The sequence below is a fragment of the Gobius niger genome (assembly GCF_951799975.1).
Source record: "Gobius niger genome assembly, chromosome: 17".
In the NCBI taxonomy this organism is placed as follows: Eukaryota; Metazoa; Chordata; class Actinopteri; order Gobiiformes; family Gobiidae; genus Gobius; species Gobius niger.
Genome location: NC_136868.1, coordinates 19119194 through 19135610, shown reverse-complemented (window position 1 = coordinate 19135610; position 16417 = coordinate 19119194). Strand labels below are relative to the sequence as shown.

The 16417-nt window shown below is 41.6% G+C and overlaps 1 protein-coding gene across 1 annotated transcript; it reads right to left on the bottom strand.

Moving 5' to 3' along the window:
- Positions 1 to 4889: 4889 nt before the first annotated feature.
- On the bottom strand, positions 4890 to 12795 carry lhx4 (LIM homeobox 4). The gene is made up of 6 exons (XM_079575229.1): positions 12229 to 12795; positions 9179 to 9350; positions 8302 to 8504; positions 7788 to 7942; positions 7535 to 7706; positions 4890 to 6509 (listed from the first exon to the last, which is right to left on the bottom strand). The coding sequence occupies exons 1-6, from the start codon at positions 12305 to 12307 to the stop codon at positions 6121 to 6123; spliced, it is 1170 nt and encodes a 389-aa protein (XP_079431355.1). The 5' UTR covers positions 12308 to 12795; the 3' UTR covers positions 4890 to 6120.
- Between the last annotated feature and the right edge of the window lie 3622 nt (positions 12796 to 16417).

Genomic DNA, 16417 nt, shown 5'->3' with positions numbered 1-16417 from the left:
TTCGGCGTGTAGCTTTAAAGATGCCCATAATTATTTTGAAAACAAGTGCGATGTTTGCTACAAAACAAACTGACATACCTAATACAAATAATAATAAAATTAACTAATGAAAATAATAGTAAACATGATATATCTCCTGATACTGAAATTTGCATATTCAATTATTATTTTGACTCGACTTCCATCTTTCCCATCATTACCTGAAGACTTTGAACTTTTAAGGCCTGTCCTTAAGTACATTGGGAGCCTGTTGTGTATTCACTGTGAGTCTGTGACATGATGTTCCACAATCCCACAAAAAGGCCTCCATCTTATTGTTAAAAATTCCATGCACATGCCGCCATTAGGCCCTTGGTATTTCTCTAAAGCTTGTTTGTAGCCCCGCGTCATCCCCCCGTTGCTCCGTAAACCCCGTTACAATGGCTGGAGGTAAGGGAGGGTGACGTCCCGCTCCGGCTCAGTCTGACACTAAGCCCATTATGCTTCCATTATGGAGCCTCAATTTTCCTCTGTGCTTTTCACTTCTGACACTGCATCCACCTCCCTCTCCAAACCGCAGACTCACACACCCTCGAGGCCTGGCATTACTCATTCAGTCACAACTGTCACTGGTGTTTTGAGGCGGACAAGTCGCAGATATCTGTGTAAATACTCTAAAGATAGTACAGTTTGGGAGGATATTTTTCGCTTCAATACATCGTTTGACCTTGTAAATGCAAGTAGGATTTGCAAGTAAGACACTCAGAGCTGCTAGTTATCTTTTCCAGCGACTGGTGTTTGATGTGACGGTAATGATTTTGTCTCACAAGTGGAATGTGGTGTTGGTTTTTTTACCCCATGACTTTCTCTATTGTCCAAACATGTGTCCTTTAGGTAAACATGTCTATTGACTTGTAAGGAATAATACACATTGTTTTGTTTAAAGTCACACCATGTAAGTGAGTAAAATACAAGCAAATACAAGTATTGTTGAAAAATATCTCAACAAACTGAAGAAACAAACGTGTCTATGCTGTGAGCAGCTCACCTCTCCTCAGACCTGACTGTAACTTTTCTGGGAGCAGGACGTCTCCAGCTCGTCTCCATGGAGATATTAGCCAAATATGAGATTTAGATAGTTTAGGCCCTTATCTAAATCATTACGCACTGCAAAAATAGTCGAAATCCTCATTAGGACCCTGTTCTGTTTTGTTCCGCAGAGTGCTATTTTTTTTATCCTTGTTCTACTTCTATCAAGTTAGACCTTGTTCAGAACTGCTTAAAGACTATATGGAGTTTAAAAATATTGAAATTAAGTATTTTCCTCCCCCCACACGTTCCAGCAATGTCCTAATGTGTAGAATGAGCCCAGACCTATTCACCACAACTTACTCCGGGTCCGAAGTGCCGTCGTGCACGAGCTTAATATAGAACCAGCAGTTACAGGTAAGACCTGAAGAGGCAGTAGTGAGTATAAAAATGACCAACCTGCATCTAGTCCCTTTAAGTCATTTTTTGGTCCTATTATAGACCTCTTACCAAGTCCGCGAGGTCAGAATCTGGTGAATTCATTCTGTGAATGAGCGTCCCTTTGAAATGGATTCATCTGCTGTCATTTTGTCTGGAAATGAAACTGGCCACTTAAGGCCCATAGTTTCTGGATGAGACTTCATAATCACAAACAGGGATAAGTGAAAGAATCTTCTAAGCTCCAATCCCTCTTCTTTTTAGAGCAAGAGCTGGGGTGTTTTTATTTGTCCCAGTTATTTATGCAAAGTCTCTCGCTCTTCTCACTGCAGCCTCCTCCCAGAGTTGCAGGCTGAGATCCCAACAGTAAGCACAAATTCCCACTAAGACTCCTTCACTACCTTCCAGCATATACAGTATGTGTGTGTGCGCGGCGGCGGCGTGTGTTTCGAGTCGGCTCTAAAGCTTTATATGTGTAGTTTATGGTGATGAACAAGCGTTTCTGCTCCCCACTGACACTTAAGAGCTGAGCTTTCAGACTTCAGGTATATGCCAACAAACAGTACACAGTCTGATGTGCAGTCTTGAACTCAATGTTAGCAGTAAATGCAAAAAAAAAAAAGAGAGACTGAGCGTCAAAGGTTGGATTATATGAAAAATAGTGATGCAACGGTTTGAAAATCTCTAAACATGCAATGGAGGCAAGAGGTGCCCCTTGATTTATTTTTATTTTCATGTTTACTGAAAACTTTTTTTCCTCCCTTGTAAAGACTGTCTTTCTCTTTCATGGGCAGCATCTTCTGTTTTCATAATTTTTTCATAATTTTACATATTATAATAATATAATTATTATGATAGAGCAGGCATTCTCAAAATCCAGCACATCACGGCCCCTTTGTCGATCCAAAGATTCCACGGCTCCCCCTGCATTACCTTCATTCTTTACAAAGAATATATATGCTCAGTTGACATATTGATGGTGACTACTGGCTAAATACTTATATAGAAATAATTAGACAAATACACTTGATTTCAAATTCATTACATTTTCGGTAAATGATGTGTGATCAACCTTTGGAGGCCGCCCTGCAGTGCCTCAGAGGCCACTTTGGAAATGGCTGTAATGCAGTAATCACTGCAGATTTACAGTGTGCTACATAATAAAGGTTTTGAAAGTGGTCCCAAAAGCACCTCTTAACACTGTACAGTTATTAGCGAATAATTTTACATGGATTCTTATGCATGACAACCTTGCTGTCAATTTATCCAGGCTTGGGAACAGCACTGATTGTACACTGTGCTGTACACTTCACGTCTATGGACCAATTCTTCTTCTCCTTGTTCCACATTAAAGCAGCTCTGAACCCACAACCTTGAGCGTGTCATTGAGAGGCCAGTGTGTGGCTGTAGCCCTCTTTAAGTCTCACTCCGTCATCTGGGGCTGCATTGTTCGCCGCAGTTCGGACAGAGGAGAAAAATGCCCTGTCTCAGAACTGTAAGATTGACTCCAAACTCCAAACAAATGCTGCCTATTTTACATGTTAATTTATTCACTTAAGCTTCGGACCCAAGAAACAGTTTGCTCCAGGAAGTTTGTAATAAAAGCCTTGGCGATCGATGATAATGGCATTTGTGCTTGTGTTTGTCATCTTCGCAAAAGCAACAGTGGTAGAGTTTGCGTAGATTTATTTGTATACTAGTGCTGTAAGTGGCGTGTAAATTATCCTAACTGTCCGTGTGGCCCTTTATCTTTGTAAGCCAGTACTATTAGAGCCTATCCATTAATGCCCATATCCCGGCCAATCAATGCTTAAATAAAAATCAGCTCAATTTGTGGCGTTTTATGCAAACGTGCAAACTCCGTAGCAGCCGTACACTTTGCTTTTCATTTTAATGCAACAGGAATAGCTAAAACACAAAGGAATCGATAACACTTAAGTTTGGTTTAGGTTGGCCAGCTCTCAGACAAATGCTGTGCGGAGCTGCATACAAATGAGTCTCACACAGATGTAGCCCATGGCGTAATTTCATTATAATTCTGTACATAGTTATCCAACACCATAGTTAAAGGGAATAAATCCAGACTAACATGAGAGGGGTTTTAATGCAGCATCTACCGTATATAATCAGTGGCTCATAGTCATTTTTCCCAGCTTGGCAGACGGTACTTATTATTCCAAATTAATAAATAGGACGACATAGCTTACACTCGCTCTTTTTGTTTAACCCTCTGTATTTACGAGAGGTGATTCTCAAACTTTCACATCAAGCTCTACCTCCTAAAATACGGTGTTTGTGTCTGATCTATTTGATCTTTGGGATCAGCTCATTTCAAAAGACTCGTGTGTGAATAACCACATGTAATGAAAAGACGCCACTACTGTCTGACAAATAATTTCTAATGCAAACAGCTTTCACTTGTGTTGCCAGTACCACCAGAGCAAGATCAAATCAAGACCACACTGGGTCTTAAAAGGGCCTATATGAACCTAGACCAGGTCTAAACCAGAAAAATGGCAACCGTAAAGGCATCACTAAACCAAAAATGAAGTGATCTCTTATTAAAAAACAGTGTAATAAAGTAGATGTGGCACCTGAACAGCACACGTTGAGAACCGCCGATTTTTAGAGCTTTCAGTAAAGGTACAGTTGTTCCTTTACTGCATGTTAGTGTATCAAAGCGATCTGCCTCCATAAGGGCTATTTTGCTCTCCCTCCAAAGCATTTTTTTTCACATATTTGACAAAGTGCAGGACAATTAGTTAACAGCCAGGGGATTAGGAAACGATTGGAGTGTGCTGCTGCAGTGCAATCTGCTGCTGTGGCTTTAGCTCAGAGAGGATCAGTGGGCCAGGCGTCCTGCCGGGCAACTGTCCTGTGCTTTTTTTTTTTTTTCCTCCCGTTCTTCCCTTTTATCTTGTTCTCCTCCCCTCTTCATGCATCTTTCTTGTCACCCGTAGCCCCGCCACGCCAGAGAGGAAAGCAGCATCCATCACCGTTAACTGACTGACCACTGTCTGCTGGTGGTACTAAATGGATCTCCACAATTGAATCGAGGCCTAAGTGTGTGGTAAATGCTCTCAATGGGTAAATGAATTTGCGGGTTAACTCCCTTTAAGAGCGTTTCAATAAGGCAAAATAATAAAAACACCTACAGGGGGGATTTTTCTCCTGATATATATGGGAAGTTCTTAAATCTCCTATTCATCTCAATACGCCTGTGTTCAAAGACACCAGCACAATCTGATATAAACCAAAGACAATTCAGCTTTATTTGCTCATATAGATTTGACTGTACAGTTCATACCATTACACAGAAGGCATAAATGAATAAATTCAGTGCTCTCTTTTACATCTTTTTCAAAGACACATGGCAATAATCATAATAATTAATAATAATAAATAGTGTTCAATGAAACAAGACAGCAGACACAGCTTCAAACTGTACAAAATTTACAACACTTAAGATGTCTGAAGCAACACGCCAAACTGAAATGGACATGGTTTGAATGTGATTTTGTTTGTTTTCGTGAAACTGGGAGAAAGACTTACAAAAAGGTTTACTGATATGTTTCCCCTGTCCCCTCAGCCTCTCATACTGTATATTCTTGGAAATCCGCCCGCCTTCTGTGGGTTTAAGATGCAGCTCGTGTGGCCTGAACCGAGAATCCACTCCTGACCCGCAGTACGTGGCCCGAGTAGAAGGGGGGGACAGTCCTTAATCCCTCTGTGATAGAGGCCGTGCAGGGCTGCCACATCTGGGGTTGGTAAGAAGGTTGATATGTGGCAAAGCTAAAGCCCTACAACACTGAGTAGATTACCACAAGAAGCCTGGATCAGACCCGAGAAAGAACGAGCGCTCAACATTGTCCCTGCTAATACTTCACAGTATTTCCATTCTAACATAGATTAGAAAATATCTGAAAGTGAAATAAAGGGGATACATATATTTGAGAAGAACAATGTTGGTTGATTTATCAGATTGATTACTATCCCACTGAGATCCTTTTCTCTCTGAGCCAGATACAAATATTATGACTTTGAGCTCAGAATCACAACGAAACCCTTAGCCACTTTCAGAAGTCAAGCACCACTTAAGACAGTAGCATTGAAACAGAGAAAACATCCAGACAAGGACGGATAGATGCAGCGGCCTGCCACCTCCAAACAGCAGTAGTGCGAGCTTCAGAGACACAATATAAAACATTTTCCTCAATCAAAATTCACACTTGTGCCACTTGTGTTTTCTGTATTTTTCTCCCAATGAAACACTTATTTTGCCTTGTGCATACAGTTAGTCTCTCTCCTCTTCTCGTCCAGACAATGGATAAAGACAAGGGAGAGTAAAGTGCAAATAAAGGCTTTGACGTGGCCACACAACAGTCCTTGTGACATGAGTGAGAGACCACAGGAACCGAGTGTCTGTGTCTCTGTAACGTGGAGTGGTTTCCTCTGCCACTGAGCACAATCCACTTCAGTGAAAAAATATCAGATGAAGTTGGTTTTAAATAAAAAATGGTACATGGAACAGAGTTAAAAATTCAGCTGCTCACTCCAGTCATGTACTAAGTGTTGAGACAGAGATCTGCTTCTCTTTACTGAGTCTGGAGAACGATACAAATGTAAAAAGCCTCTCCCGTGGGTTCTCACAGAGTGCCCTGTGCACACAGAGGCTCAGAACTGCGAGTGGTCCATCTCATCCAGCCAGGAGGCGGGGCTGGTGGGGAAGTCGGGATATCCCGTACTGCTGCCTGTGGACAGGTCTGAGGTGGGGCCTCCTGCCATGGCTCTGAGTGCCTGACCCACCCCCCCTGTCCCGCCTTGTGCCACCAGACTGTCCATGCTGAAGGCCAGATTGTTGAGCAGAGGGGTGTGTCCGGGCAGGGAGCCGATGGACGATGGGGATTGGGGCAGGCCATAAGGACTTCCGGCTCTGATGTCATGGTAGGGCTGTCCCGCCGCATCTACGGAGAAGCTCCCGTTTAAAACTGCTCCACCAGTGACATCCCCCACACTGCCATAGAGCCCGTTAGTGTGTCCCAGGTCTGACAGCACCTGGTCATCTGAGGAGAAAAAGCAATTCAGCGTCAGCACATTCACAAAACATGTGTTGCTTATTTGGAGGAGAGAGTCCATGATAATGGACTCACATGGGGCTCATGCAACAGGACACACTGGATTGTAGCCATGGGCTCCATTGTCAAGCACTCACAAGCACACTCTCATTCACACTCACTACAGCTTAGGCCTATAGACGAGTGTAAGCACGTCAGGGGAATGAATTATAAAAACAAAAAAGGACCAGGAATGTGCAACTGAACGTGCGCAAATAAAATGAAGCACAGGAAAGTCTTTGATGGGGGTATACGTTTTTCCATGATAAAAAGTCACATTTAGCATAAGGTAGGTCAGTTATTACTATCTGTTATGAGCACGTTATGAGTTTAAGATTTGTTATGGAAGCAAGTGAAGCCCGTCGTCATTTTTGAATGACGATGAGTCGTGATACTTTTAACTTCTTCAACAGTAAATCTGTGTCTGTGCAATTACAGCGTCACAAAGTATTTGTTTCCTCTCCATCACTCTGGAGTGGCTTCAGTCACAACAATAGCCCAGCGCTCTGGCTCTAATTGACTAAAAGCTTCACATGCTTTATGGAGTTTCTGTCGCCATCTTTTCATTTCTCATAAAAACTGCCTTCTTTTTAAAAGTGGCCCACAGAATTTTATGGCTTCCCAATATGGGCTTTGCGGGCGTTAAATAACAAAGGCACGTCAAAGCTATAATTTGCATAACTCTAAGCACTCGCTGAGTTTTCCAATCACTGCACTATAAGATGGAACAATGTTCATCTAAAGAAGTGTTACGAAGGTCAACAAGTTTCTTTTCAATCACAGAACAAATGGATCTGCACAAATGTGGACCCCAGGGAGAATAGTTATTGCTTCAGCGATAACTAATCGGGATCTTTACTAAAGATAAAAGAATGCTGCTCTTCGTAAGTGTACCCCAACATCTTGTTTTGTGTAATGAAAATAGCACACTACTGGTTACTGTGACTCTCTAATAGTCTGAAAATCTGAGTTACCTCTGAAGCTGAGTTCACTGTCACTGAGGCCTGCATCATCGGCTGAGCTTTCCTTCTCCGCTTTCGTTCCTCCTCGACTGCGTTTGACGCTCTTATAAAACTGTGTCCAGCGATGGCGACCCGCATCCTTCTTCAATCGTTTTTCTTTTGCTCGTCGGTTCTGAAACCACACCTGAACAAGGCGACTGTGTCATTGATCAATTAAAATCAACTGAAATGAATAACACTATATGTGTGTGGGGACTAGTATTACCTGCACCACTCTCATGTCCAGGCCCGTCTCCGAGGACAGCTGCTCTCGAACGTGGCGTGCTGGTTTGGGCGAATTCTTATAGGCACTTTTGAGCGTCTCCAGCTGCTTGGCTGTGATGGTGGTCCTAGGTCTCTTGGTTCCTGCTTCAGAGTCATCTGAAAACAGGGAGCGTGTGTGAGTAACTAGTGCCACTAAAAAATACTGTTCTCTATTTGCTGAATGTTCGTATTGAGGGATCTGTTGTCCTTGTATATCTGGCTCATGGACATAAATCTAGTCAGTTCCAGACCTGAAGGATCTGAGTTACTGGAACCTTGATTTACATAATCAATCTCAGTTGCATAAAGGAAAAAGAAAACAAATACGCCCACATGACAAACACCATAGATCCACCGTCACTTCACCGCACAGAGCAGAGACAGAGCTAGTAATTCTTCATCTGCACAATACATTTAAGTCAGTTCTACGTGTGTGTGTGAATACTTTGGCTTCTTTGTTATGAGTGTGGACTTACCGTTCTGCTTGGCCGTCTCATAATCCACTTTGCACACCAGTCTCCCATCCTCCATGAGATAAAACTCGTCCCCAGTGGCCAGCTGTCGGCTGCACATTATGCAGGCGAAGCAGTGCAGGTGATACACAAAGTCCTGTGCTTTCCGCACCACCTGTGTGGGAGGGATGCCCTGTTGGCATGACGCACACTTTGTCCCAAAACGCCTGCATCAAACACAAAACAGGACAACCTTTAGTATGTGACGTCAACACTGCCAGGGCAACACATATTCAACAAGCAAAACTCAAATTTCACAAGTGTGAAAGATGCCACCTGGAGTCACGGTATTCAATATATATACAAATATGTCTCTAGAGCAGAGCTAGAGGAAAGCCCAGAGGGTAAAGAAAAGAACAAGAGGTTCACAGTAAAAAGCCCCAGAGGTCTATAAAAGCATGACTCAGAGCTGGCTCTAAATCACACAGGAATAAACCCAACAGTGTGACAGCCTTCACTGTAGGTACCAGCCCTTCCTGTGCCTACAGTAGCATGAGTTTATCTGGACATGTAGGCCTTCCTACTGACCCAACATAACACTGTTAGTCCTCTGACAGTGAGCTCTCCGCATTAAAACCTCTAAAATATAAACTAGACAAAGCCACAGTTTCCCTGTTAAAACCTAACTGAACATATTGTCTCTTAAATCTAACTTAGACAGAACGATTTTCCCAATGAGAAACAGAGAACGCACCATCACACTGCCATGTTATTTGGGATTGAGGAGTCAATTGCATTTTCTGAACATAGATTATTTTCTCTCTTTTTGTTCCTGCCACTATTTAATGTACTGCAATAAAAGTTTAGTCCAATACAAAGAAGCAGATGTGAAAACACTCACTTGAAGAAGTCTTCTTTGCAGTAGACATTTCCTGCTCTGGAGAAACACTTGTCGGCCAGCGGGGTCTGGCAGTCTGCACATTTGAGGCACTTGGAGTGCCAGTGTCTGTCCAGCACTTTGAGGATGAATTTGTCCATGATGTGTTGACTGCATCCTGCACACTGAGGGATCTCTGCAGGACACAAGACCATGACATTAGAACTGGATCAAAGGGAGATCATTCGCTTCAGTCATGAGTCGATACATTTTTCGATAAGGAGGTCACGATTTCGATTCAATAATGTTTAATGTGCTGAACAAGAAATACAAGTTCTAATATTTTTACAAGCATTTGCCTAAAGAAGGCCGAGATGCCAAATCGTTGCACCTGTAAATAAATTATTTTCTTCTGAATATTTTTTCCAAATAGAATATTTTCTATTTAGTTAGCAGGAAAAAATAACTCAATTACACTATCTGCTGTGTCAAATTACATTGTAGTGCTTATATTGAACATATTTGCTGTAGAAGTGAAGAGAGCGGATTGAACGATTCAATATAATTCTGAAAGTTTGCATCCTTACATCATAAACTCAATATGTTAAAAGTAACAAATAATTTGCAGCTGTAGTGTAGTAGTTAATGCTGTTGCAGCGGAACGACCTCAGTGTCCTGGGTTTATGTCTCTGACAATTGCCTGAATTTCCCTCCCCACTCTTTCACCCTGAACTGCCCTGTCTAGTAGTTCCTACAAGGTAAAATAAATAAAATAAAATCCTTTAAAAGACAAAAAACAAAAACAAAAGAACAAATCATTCAAACTCTTGTATATTCATTGAATACAGGCAGAATTATGTAAAGATAAGATTTCATCATTTTGCCTGAGAGTGTGGGTTGGACAATATTTTGTCGTAAACTCTAATTTGTACAGTAAAGCTTTCCGTCACTGTCCATGGTGCTGATATATTGTTTTTTTGTTTGTTTGTTTTCCATGGTTTTGTTGAATGGGAACATTATTATCAGATTTGAAAAAAACATGCAACACATGCACTACAGATTTGACCTTTTGCTATGATTAATAATAATAAATAAATACATAAATATAAAATAACATTGACTAACATTTTTGAAACACAACACTATCAACTTTATTTTATCCGACATGTACAAAAACAGCAGCTGCTCCTGTAGCATTCTCACACACATATACAACTCCGAGGCTCAAAGATGTCACAATAAGCTCGTGAATGTGTAGCCTATGTGATCTAGGAAACCCACGAGGTCATGTTGTTTCCGAGGCTTCGCCAACATTTTAATGAAGTCCAGTAAAACATATCGTTTGGAAGCACATACATATTATTTATGCTATTATTATTTGAAAAGAGAATGAGGTTCCTAATTAGGCCTATTACGTTTTATGGCTTAATTTCACGTTTAAATACCTCATTGCGTGATAAGAAAACAGTCTAATATGAAGAGAAAGTAAAGTCTAAAGTAGCCCACGTTTTGAAGCGGCCTGAATGTGTGACACCACTTTTATTAAACGCGAGATGAATGTTAAATGCGGGAGTAGATAAAGCTGCTTTTACCGAGGAGTGGTGCTGAAAGGAAAGCAGCGCGAAGTTGGCACAGGCACAGTCCCGGTGCAATGTCCAGCTCCGTGCATGCGCGTGCAAGCGAGAGAGAGTAAAGCCACGAGGTCATACCTTCTTCTTTCGGTATTTTGGTCCGTGCTCATCACTTTATTTACTCAGTGTTTCCGCTTACGAAATAAAGTGATGAGCACGTTTTAGACAAAATGCCCCGGGCCTCGTGCTCTCAGTCACATGTGACCATTAAACAATCCATGCGCTGCAGGTTAATTGTTCTACACGTCCTGAGTCAGCTGTCCCGTTCAACGCAGCACTGTTGCTTTACACATGTTTAGCCAAATCTAAATAATCCGAGTCTAAACCCAAAGGCCGAAACTGTGCCAGGGTCAGGGTGGAAATATATCAGTTCAATCGTTTAATCCAGGATTCCTCGATCCGAAGTTAACATTATGATTAAGACATACAATTGTTTCTTCAAGCTTAAACATGGCCCGCGATTTTACATGGCAACAAATGCGTAAACAGAGGATTTCACATTTTATTTTATTTATTTATTTAAGTGGCCCTTTGTCTTTTAATAATATTACACTAAACAGGGCAGGCCTGTCAGTTTGACCATGCGAAGGGTCAAGTTGAGTTTATTGATTAATTTAATGAGACAGAAATTACTGTACGCTACATTTAGCTACTACTGTTTTTACATATTTATTATTTATTTGTGTTAATCGTTTATCTTAATTTATTATTATATATTATTATTGTTGTTATTATTATTGTTATTATTATTATTAATATTACTATTATTATTGTTATTATTATATTGTTATTATTGTCATTATTGTTATTTCACGGGGCATAAAAATACACAGGCCTGCGTGACTTAGTTATGAGTGAAGACATTTTGTGAAAGTGTTCAGGATGTGCATTTGATCTGGACATAAATTAAAAAGACGGTGGCGACGCGCACAAATAGGCTCTTTAATGTAGTTTAATGTAGGCTAATATTTTTGGTGTTTGACGCACGCGGATGTGTAAAAATATAGAGCACGGATTTGTTCGTTCGAGACCAGGACGTTACGGTCATTTGTGCTGGGTCCAAACAGCCTTTTATTTAACAGCTGTGAGACGATATGCACTGTCTCAACGTGCGCATAAGCTAGAGCTATTTTGATGATCGGCCTTTTGCTCTTCATAACCAACGTGTTCAATTTTGGGCTACTTGTTTTATTGCCAAAGCATCATTATTAAGCTCATGTTCTCAGTTTCCTTTCTTTCCGGCTAATAGCTTCCACATGCCATTGCAAAGGATACCAGGATGAACCCTTATCCATTTCGTCTGAAGATCAGTGTTGGCCTGTGGTGGCCAGTATCATCATTGCTCTTTCTGATAGAGTCCGTCACTTTCAGTGGTGACACACTCGCCGATAAACACTCGCGCAGCACATATTAACGAAAAATCTGTTACAGAAAATGGCTTACGTTGCAGTGGCACTCCGAGAATCTCCGGCAAACTCTTCACAGGGCTCTCTGTCGGCAGCACCGCCGCGCTTTGCATCATTGTGATCCAACGCGGGAGACGCACACCCTGCACACCCACTGCACCCGTCCCTTGTCCAGAACAAGGACTCTCCTTTTCTGCGCGCAGGCCGGTCACGGCTGTCACTTAAACACTGGATACGATCCCCCTTTTGCGGCTCCTGTCCCGGGACGCTGCCCAGCTCTTTTGGGTGAGCTCCGACAGGCTCTCGCTCCATTCAGCGCTGCAGAGGCGGCAGGCACGTGACGTCACCGCGGCACAGGCTCACAATCGGCCAATAGGAGAGTGGCGCGAGGAAAGCATCCCCTGAAGGTATATGAAGCAGGCCGATATGAACATTTCTTTAGGGGGCGGGGCATGGTTTCCGTGGAGACCATAAATAGCACTGCAGCGGGTCCCCCAGGGACCCCCGTCCGAGCAGACCGTGGTTGAGAGTGCAAGGTTTCGGGACATACTAGAATGATAATGATTTGGGAGTAGAACTGATATTCCCTCATGAGTTAAATCACGGTCAGTTTTTGGTTTGGGGCTGTTTGTATTCTTCTAAGTTAGCCCATACACTATTTTTGTCCACACATCTAAATATCCATACAAAATATCTAGGCTAAGCCAACAAAACAGTTTCTCAAAGTAAACACAAGCCTGCCTTGGATGTAACTGGACAAAGCTCCTCATTCTCTCTCCTCGCGACTCTGCGCGTGTCAGGTACGCTTACTCCTCCTGACGCTGTTGATTCGAGCTGCTTCCACGAGACTCCTCACGTAGATAACATATTCCCGACGGACGGCCGCTGGTTCAAACATATGAACTCAGTCTTCTCCTCCAATTTTCTTCAAGCGCAGCAAGAACAGTGGACGCGCATGCTCACAACAGGCATAATAGTCCAGTCTGTAATAATAATAATGATAATAATAATAATAATAATAATAATAATAATAATAATAATAATAATAATAATAATAATAATAATAATAATAATAATGATAATAATATGCATCATTATATAGGCCTATATAATTATCATCATACCTAACCTATAGTTCTACTTCAAAGCCCAAATCAAGAATTGTAGTATTTGCAACAATGCATCACGGCCTATATTTTGCACATGGATCCGCATCAGAAATTGTAACTGTTTGTGACTGAGACACAATGTCACGTCTCAATCTGTACCTGTACGCGCATAATTGTACATTAAACTAATGAAAACGCGCAAAACAGCTCATTAAAAGGCAGTGATGAAAGAATTTGATCCATTCTGATTTTTACATTTCCATAGCAGGAGCATATGGAAATGTATATACATTCAAGTGTTATCCATCCTCTTGCCTGTTTGTTTGTCCCGAAAATCATCTCGTCTTACTTTATTTCCATTATACACTTTTCCCCTCAAGATCATTCAATTTATTCCACTATTCAATTAGTTTGAATGTTGCAACTGAGACCCTTTAGCTGCATCAGAAAAACAATGCAGATAGAAATGCTCTTAACCTGTCAGCAAAGGGCAATGCAATTAGAATAATTGACGGACGCAAAATGCAAAAAGAGAAAAGATGAGCGCGAGACGCACATCTGGTCTGGTGAGGGGCTCCTCTAATGCCTGCTTAAATGATGGAGTGACGAAAGCCATGTCATGCGTCAAGCATTTACATTCGGGTCAGGCCAACACGCCATGCACTGGCATCATTTAGAGTAAAATAGAAGTTACATCCATGTGCTGTGCAATGGACTCACTGGCTTGGAAGCAGTGTAAAAGGAAAGATTGCAGGAAGCGTGGGGCAATAATTCAAGCCGAGGGCAACTCCTTTCCCATTGCCCTGACCCTGCCACCTGTAATTATATCTAGTATTTCAATGGACCACTTCATTGACATGTGCGATTCACAGATCCATCTCTCCGCACGAGGACTCCACAGATAAAACATCACATCGATATACACAAGCCTGTGCATCATGAAGGAGTATGTGACGTGATGTGCTGCAGGCCCGTAACCGTTCTGCATAAAAGCGACAAAGTGGGTTTTACGCACAGGCGGCTTGTATTTTACCGCAAGTTCAGTCATCTAAAGTCATAGGAGCTGGACCAACTGGATCCATGTCAGACAGAAGAACAGCAATTGTACAGTTAATATTAGTTTACTATTGCTTACGCACCGCACTTGTTCACGTTGTCCCCCTCCCATCGTCATCTTCGTCGTTTTTCCAGTGGCGGTCATTGCAGCAGAATTCAGATAGTCCACAATCACTCCTGGACCCTCCGTGTCTGAAGCTGGACATGGCACAGTGTACGTCCCGAGCTTTGGGAGCGGAGAGAGGGAGAAGCACAACATAGAAACCCAGCACCGAGAAAATTAAATTGCACTTGGGGGCAAATTCTATTAGGGAATAGTTATTGTCTCCTGACAGCTCCTGTCCATTTGGGTAATTAGTAGAAGAGATTGGTTGAAAAAAACAAAACAAATCTATTCACGTCAGAAATGATATTTTCCAATTCCCTGATTGAACCTGACCCGTAAAGCTGACACCAGGCGCTAATAGGCTCGTTTGAGTCCAATCACTGACGCCATTGCCCTGTATTAAAACACTATGGCCTAGGTAAAAAAACAACAACAACAACAACAACAACAACAACAACAACAACAACAACAACAACAACAACAAAACTATCAGAGAAATACGTTTACGCTTTATCATATTAAACTGGAGACATACGGTAGTTGTGATTAGGATAACACAACATAGGCTTGTAAATATAGGCCTTATTTATCTTTGTAAACCGTGTAATAATATAAAGTATTAGTTGGCTATTATACTATTATTGTTATGATTATTATTATTATTGATATGGTGGTGATGTTAATGATTATGATTGATGAGGATGATTATGGTGATTATTATTATTAGTGGTAGTAGTAGTAGTAGTAGTAGTAGTAGTAGTAGTAGTAGTAGTAGTAGTAGTAGTAGTAGTAGTAGTAGTAGTAGTACAATTATTATTATTTACACTTTGGCACTCAGACAGTGGAAGTGCCAGATTTATCTTGGACAGTGCCTTGAATTGTCCCACGGCCTGTGGGACGTCTGGCTCTGCTGTGATGTTTGGGAGATGCTCTGGTCACTGAGGCAGGGGAGGGGTCAGAGGCAGCAATAAAATGAGATGGATCTGACCCTACTTGACTCTTGCCTTTAAAAGGCTCAATGTTAAAATCCAAAATGGGATCCGGCTTTAGTTTGGATGTGATATATACCAATGCCATATATTAACCTGTTTTTCATAATTTATTCAGCCCCCCTCCTTCCAGCTTTGTCCACAGCGGCGTGCTTTATAGTATTATTAAAGTCAGAAAGAGAGATGACAGAAAAATGCATCAAGCCGCTCCTGAATTTTAATATCAAAGGCCCAGAGGCAATAAACATGGATGCAGAGTATACAGCAGAGGAACCACTATAAAACCCCACATTGTCTAATTTATGGAAGAGAACAACAGGGCAGCAAGGTGAGCTTTTTACCCTTCAGTGAGCTCTCAGATGACTACAATGTCCACTGTTTGTGTCCACTGTTCTTTAAAAAAAAATAAAAACTCTGGGACACAGGTCTAAAATAATAATAAATTATTATAAACACTCAAAAAGAATATTATCTAAAGAACCTCTTTGCTTTTCTCCTGTTGTGTGGTCATAGATACGACACACATTGCTACACTTTTTCCACAATTATTCTCAATTTATCAACACGTTTGAGGACCTTATCTAATTAATAAAATGTATTTTTTTCATTTAATTCCCATGGACAGAAAGGAAACCCACCTGTCTTGATTCATATTTGAAAACAGTGTCCTCGACGTGAACTGCTGTCTTTTGGCAGAGCAGCAGACTGATAGAACTGCTGCCAAGTTCCTCATTAACCCTCATTATAGTAAACCAGCATCGCGCTCAGGCACCTGTGAGGAGTCGGCATCATCAGGGACACTGAGCCCAATCCTTTTACAAACACAGGTAAACATTCAAAAAGATTACCACCCGATCAATACGCTGGAGGCACTACACAAAACCACAAAACCAACGCGTCCAGGAGGCGGGATCATGTCAGTAAATATTTAAATCTGAGCCAATACATGGTTTGTATCAGGCAGAA

Bases quoted from the DNA above. Each gene is read 5' to 3' on its own strand.
- lhx4 (XM_079575229.1), bottom strand. From the start codon at position 12,307: ATGATGCAAAGCGCGGCGGTGCTGCCGACAGAGAGCCCTGTGAAGAGT. The intron at 7,943-8,301 runs GTAAGTCCACAC...CCCTGTTTTCAG, and splicing joins TGAGACGGCCAAGCAGAACG to ATGACTCTGAAGCAGGAACC. The intron at 6,510-7,534 runs GTAACTCAGATT...TTTTCTCCTCAG, and splicing joins CAGTGAACTCAGCTTCAGAG to ATGACCAGGTGCTGTCAGAC.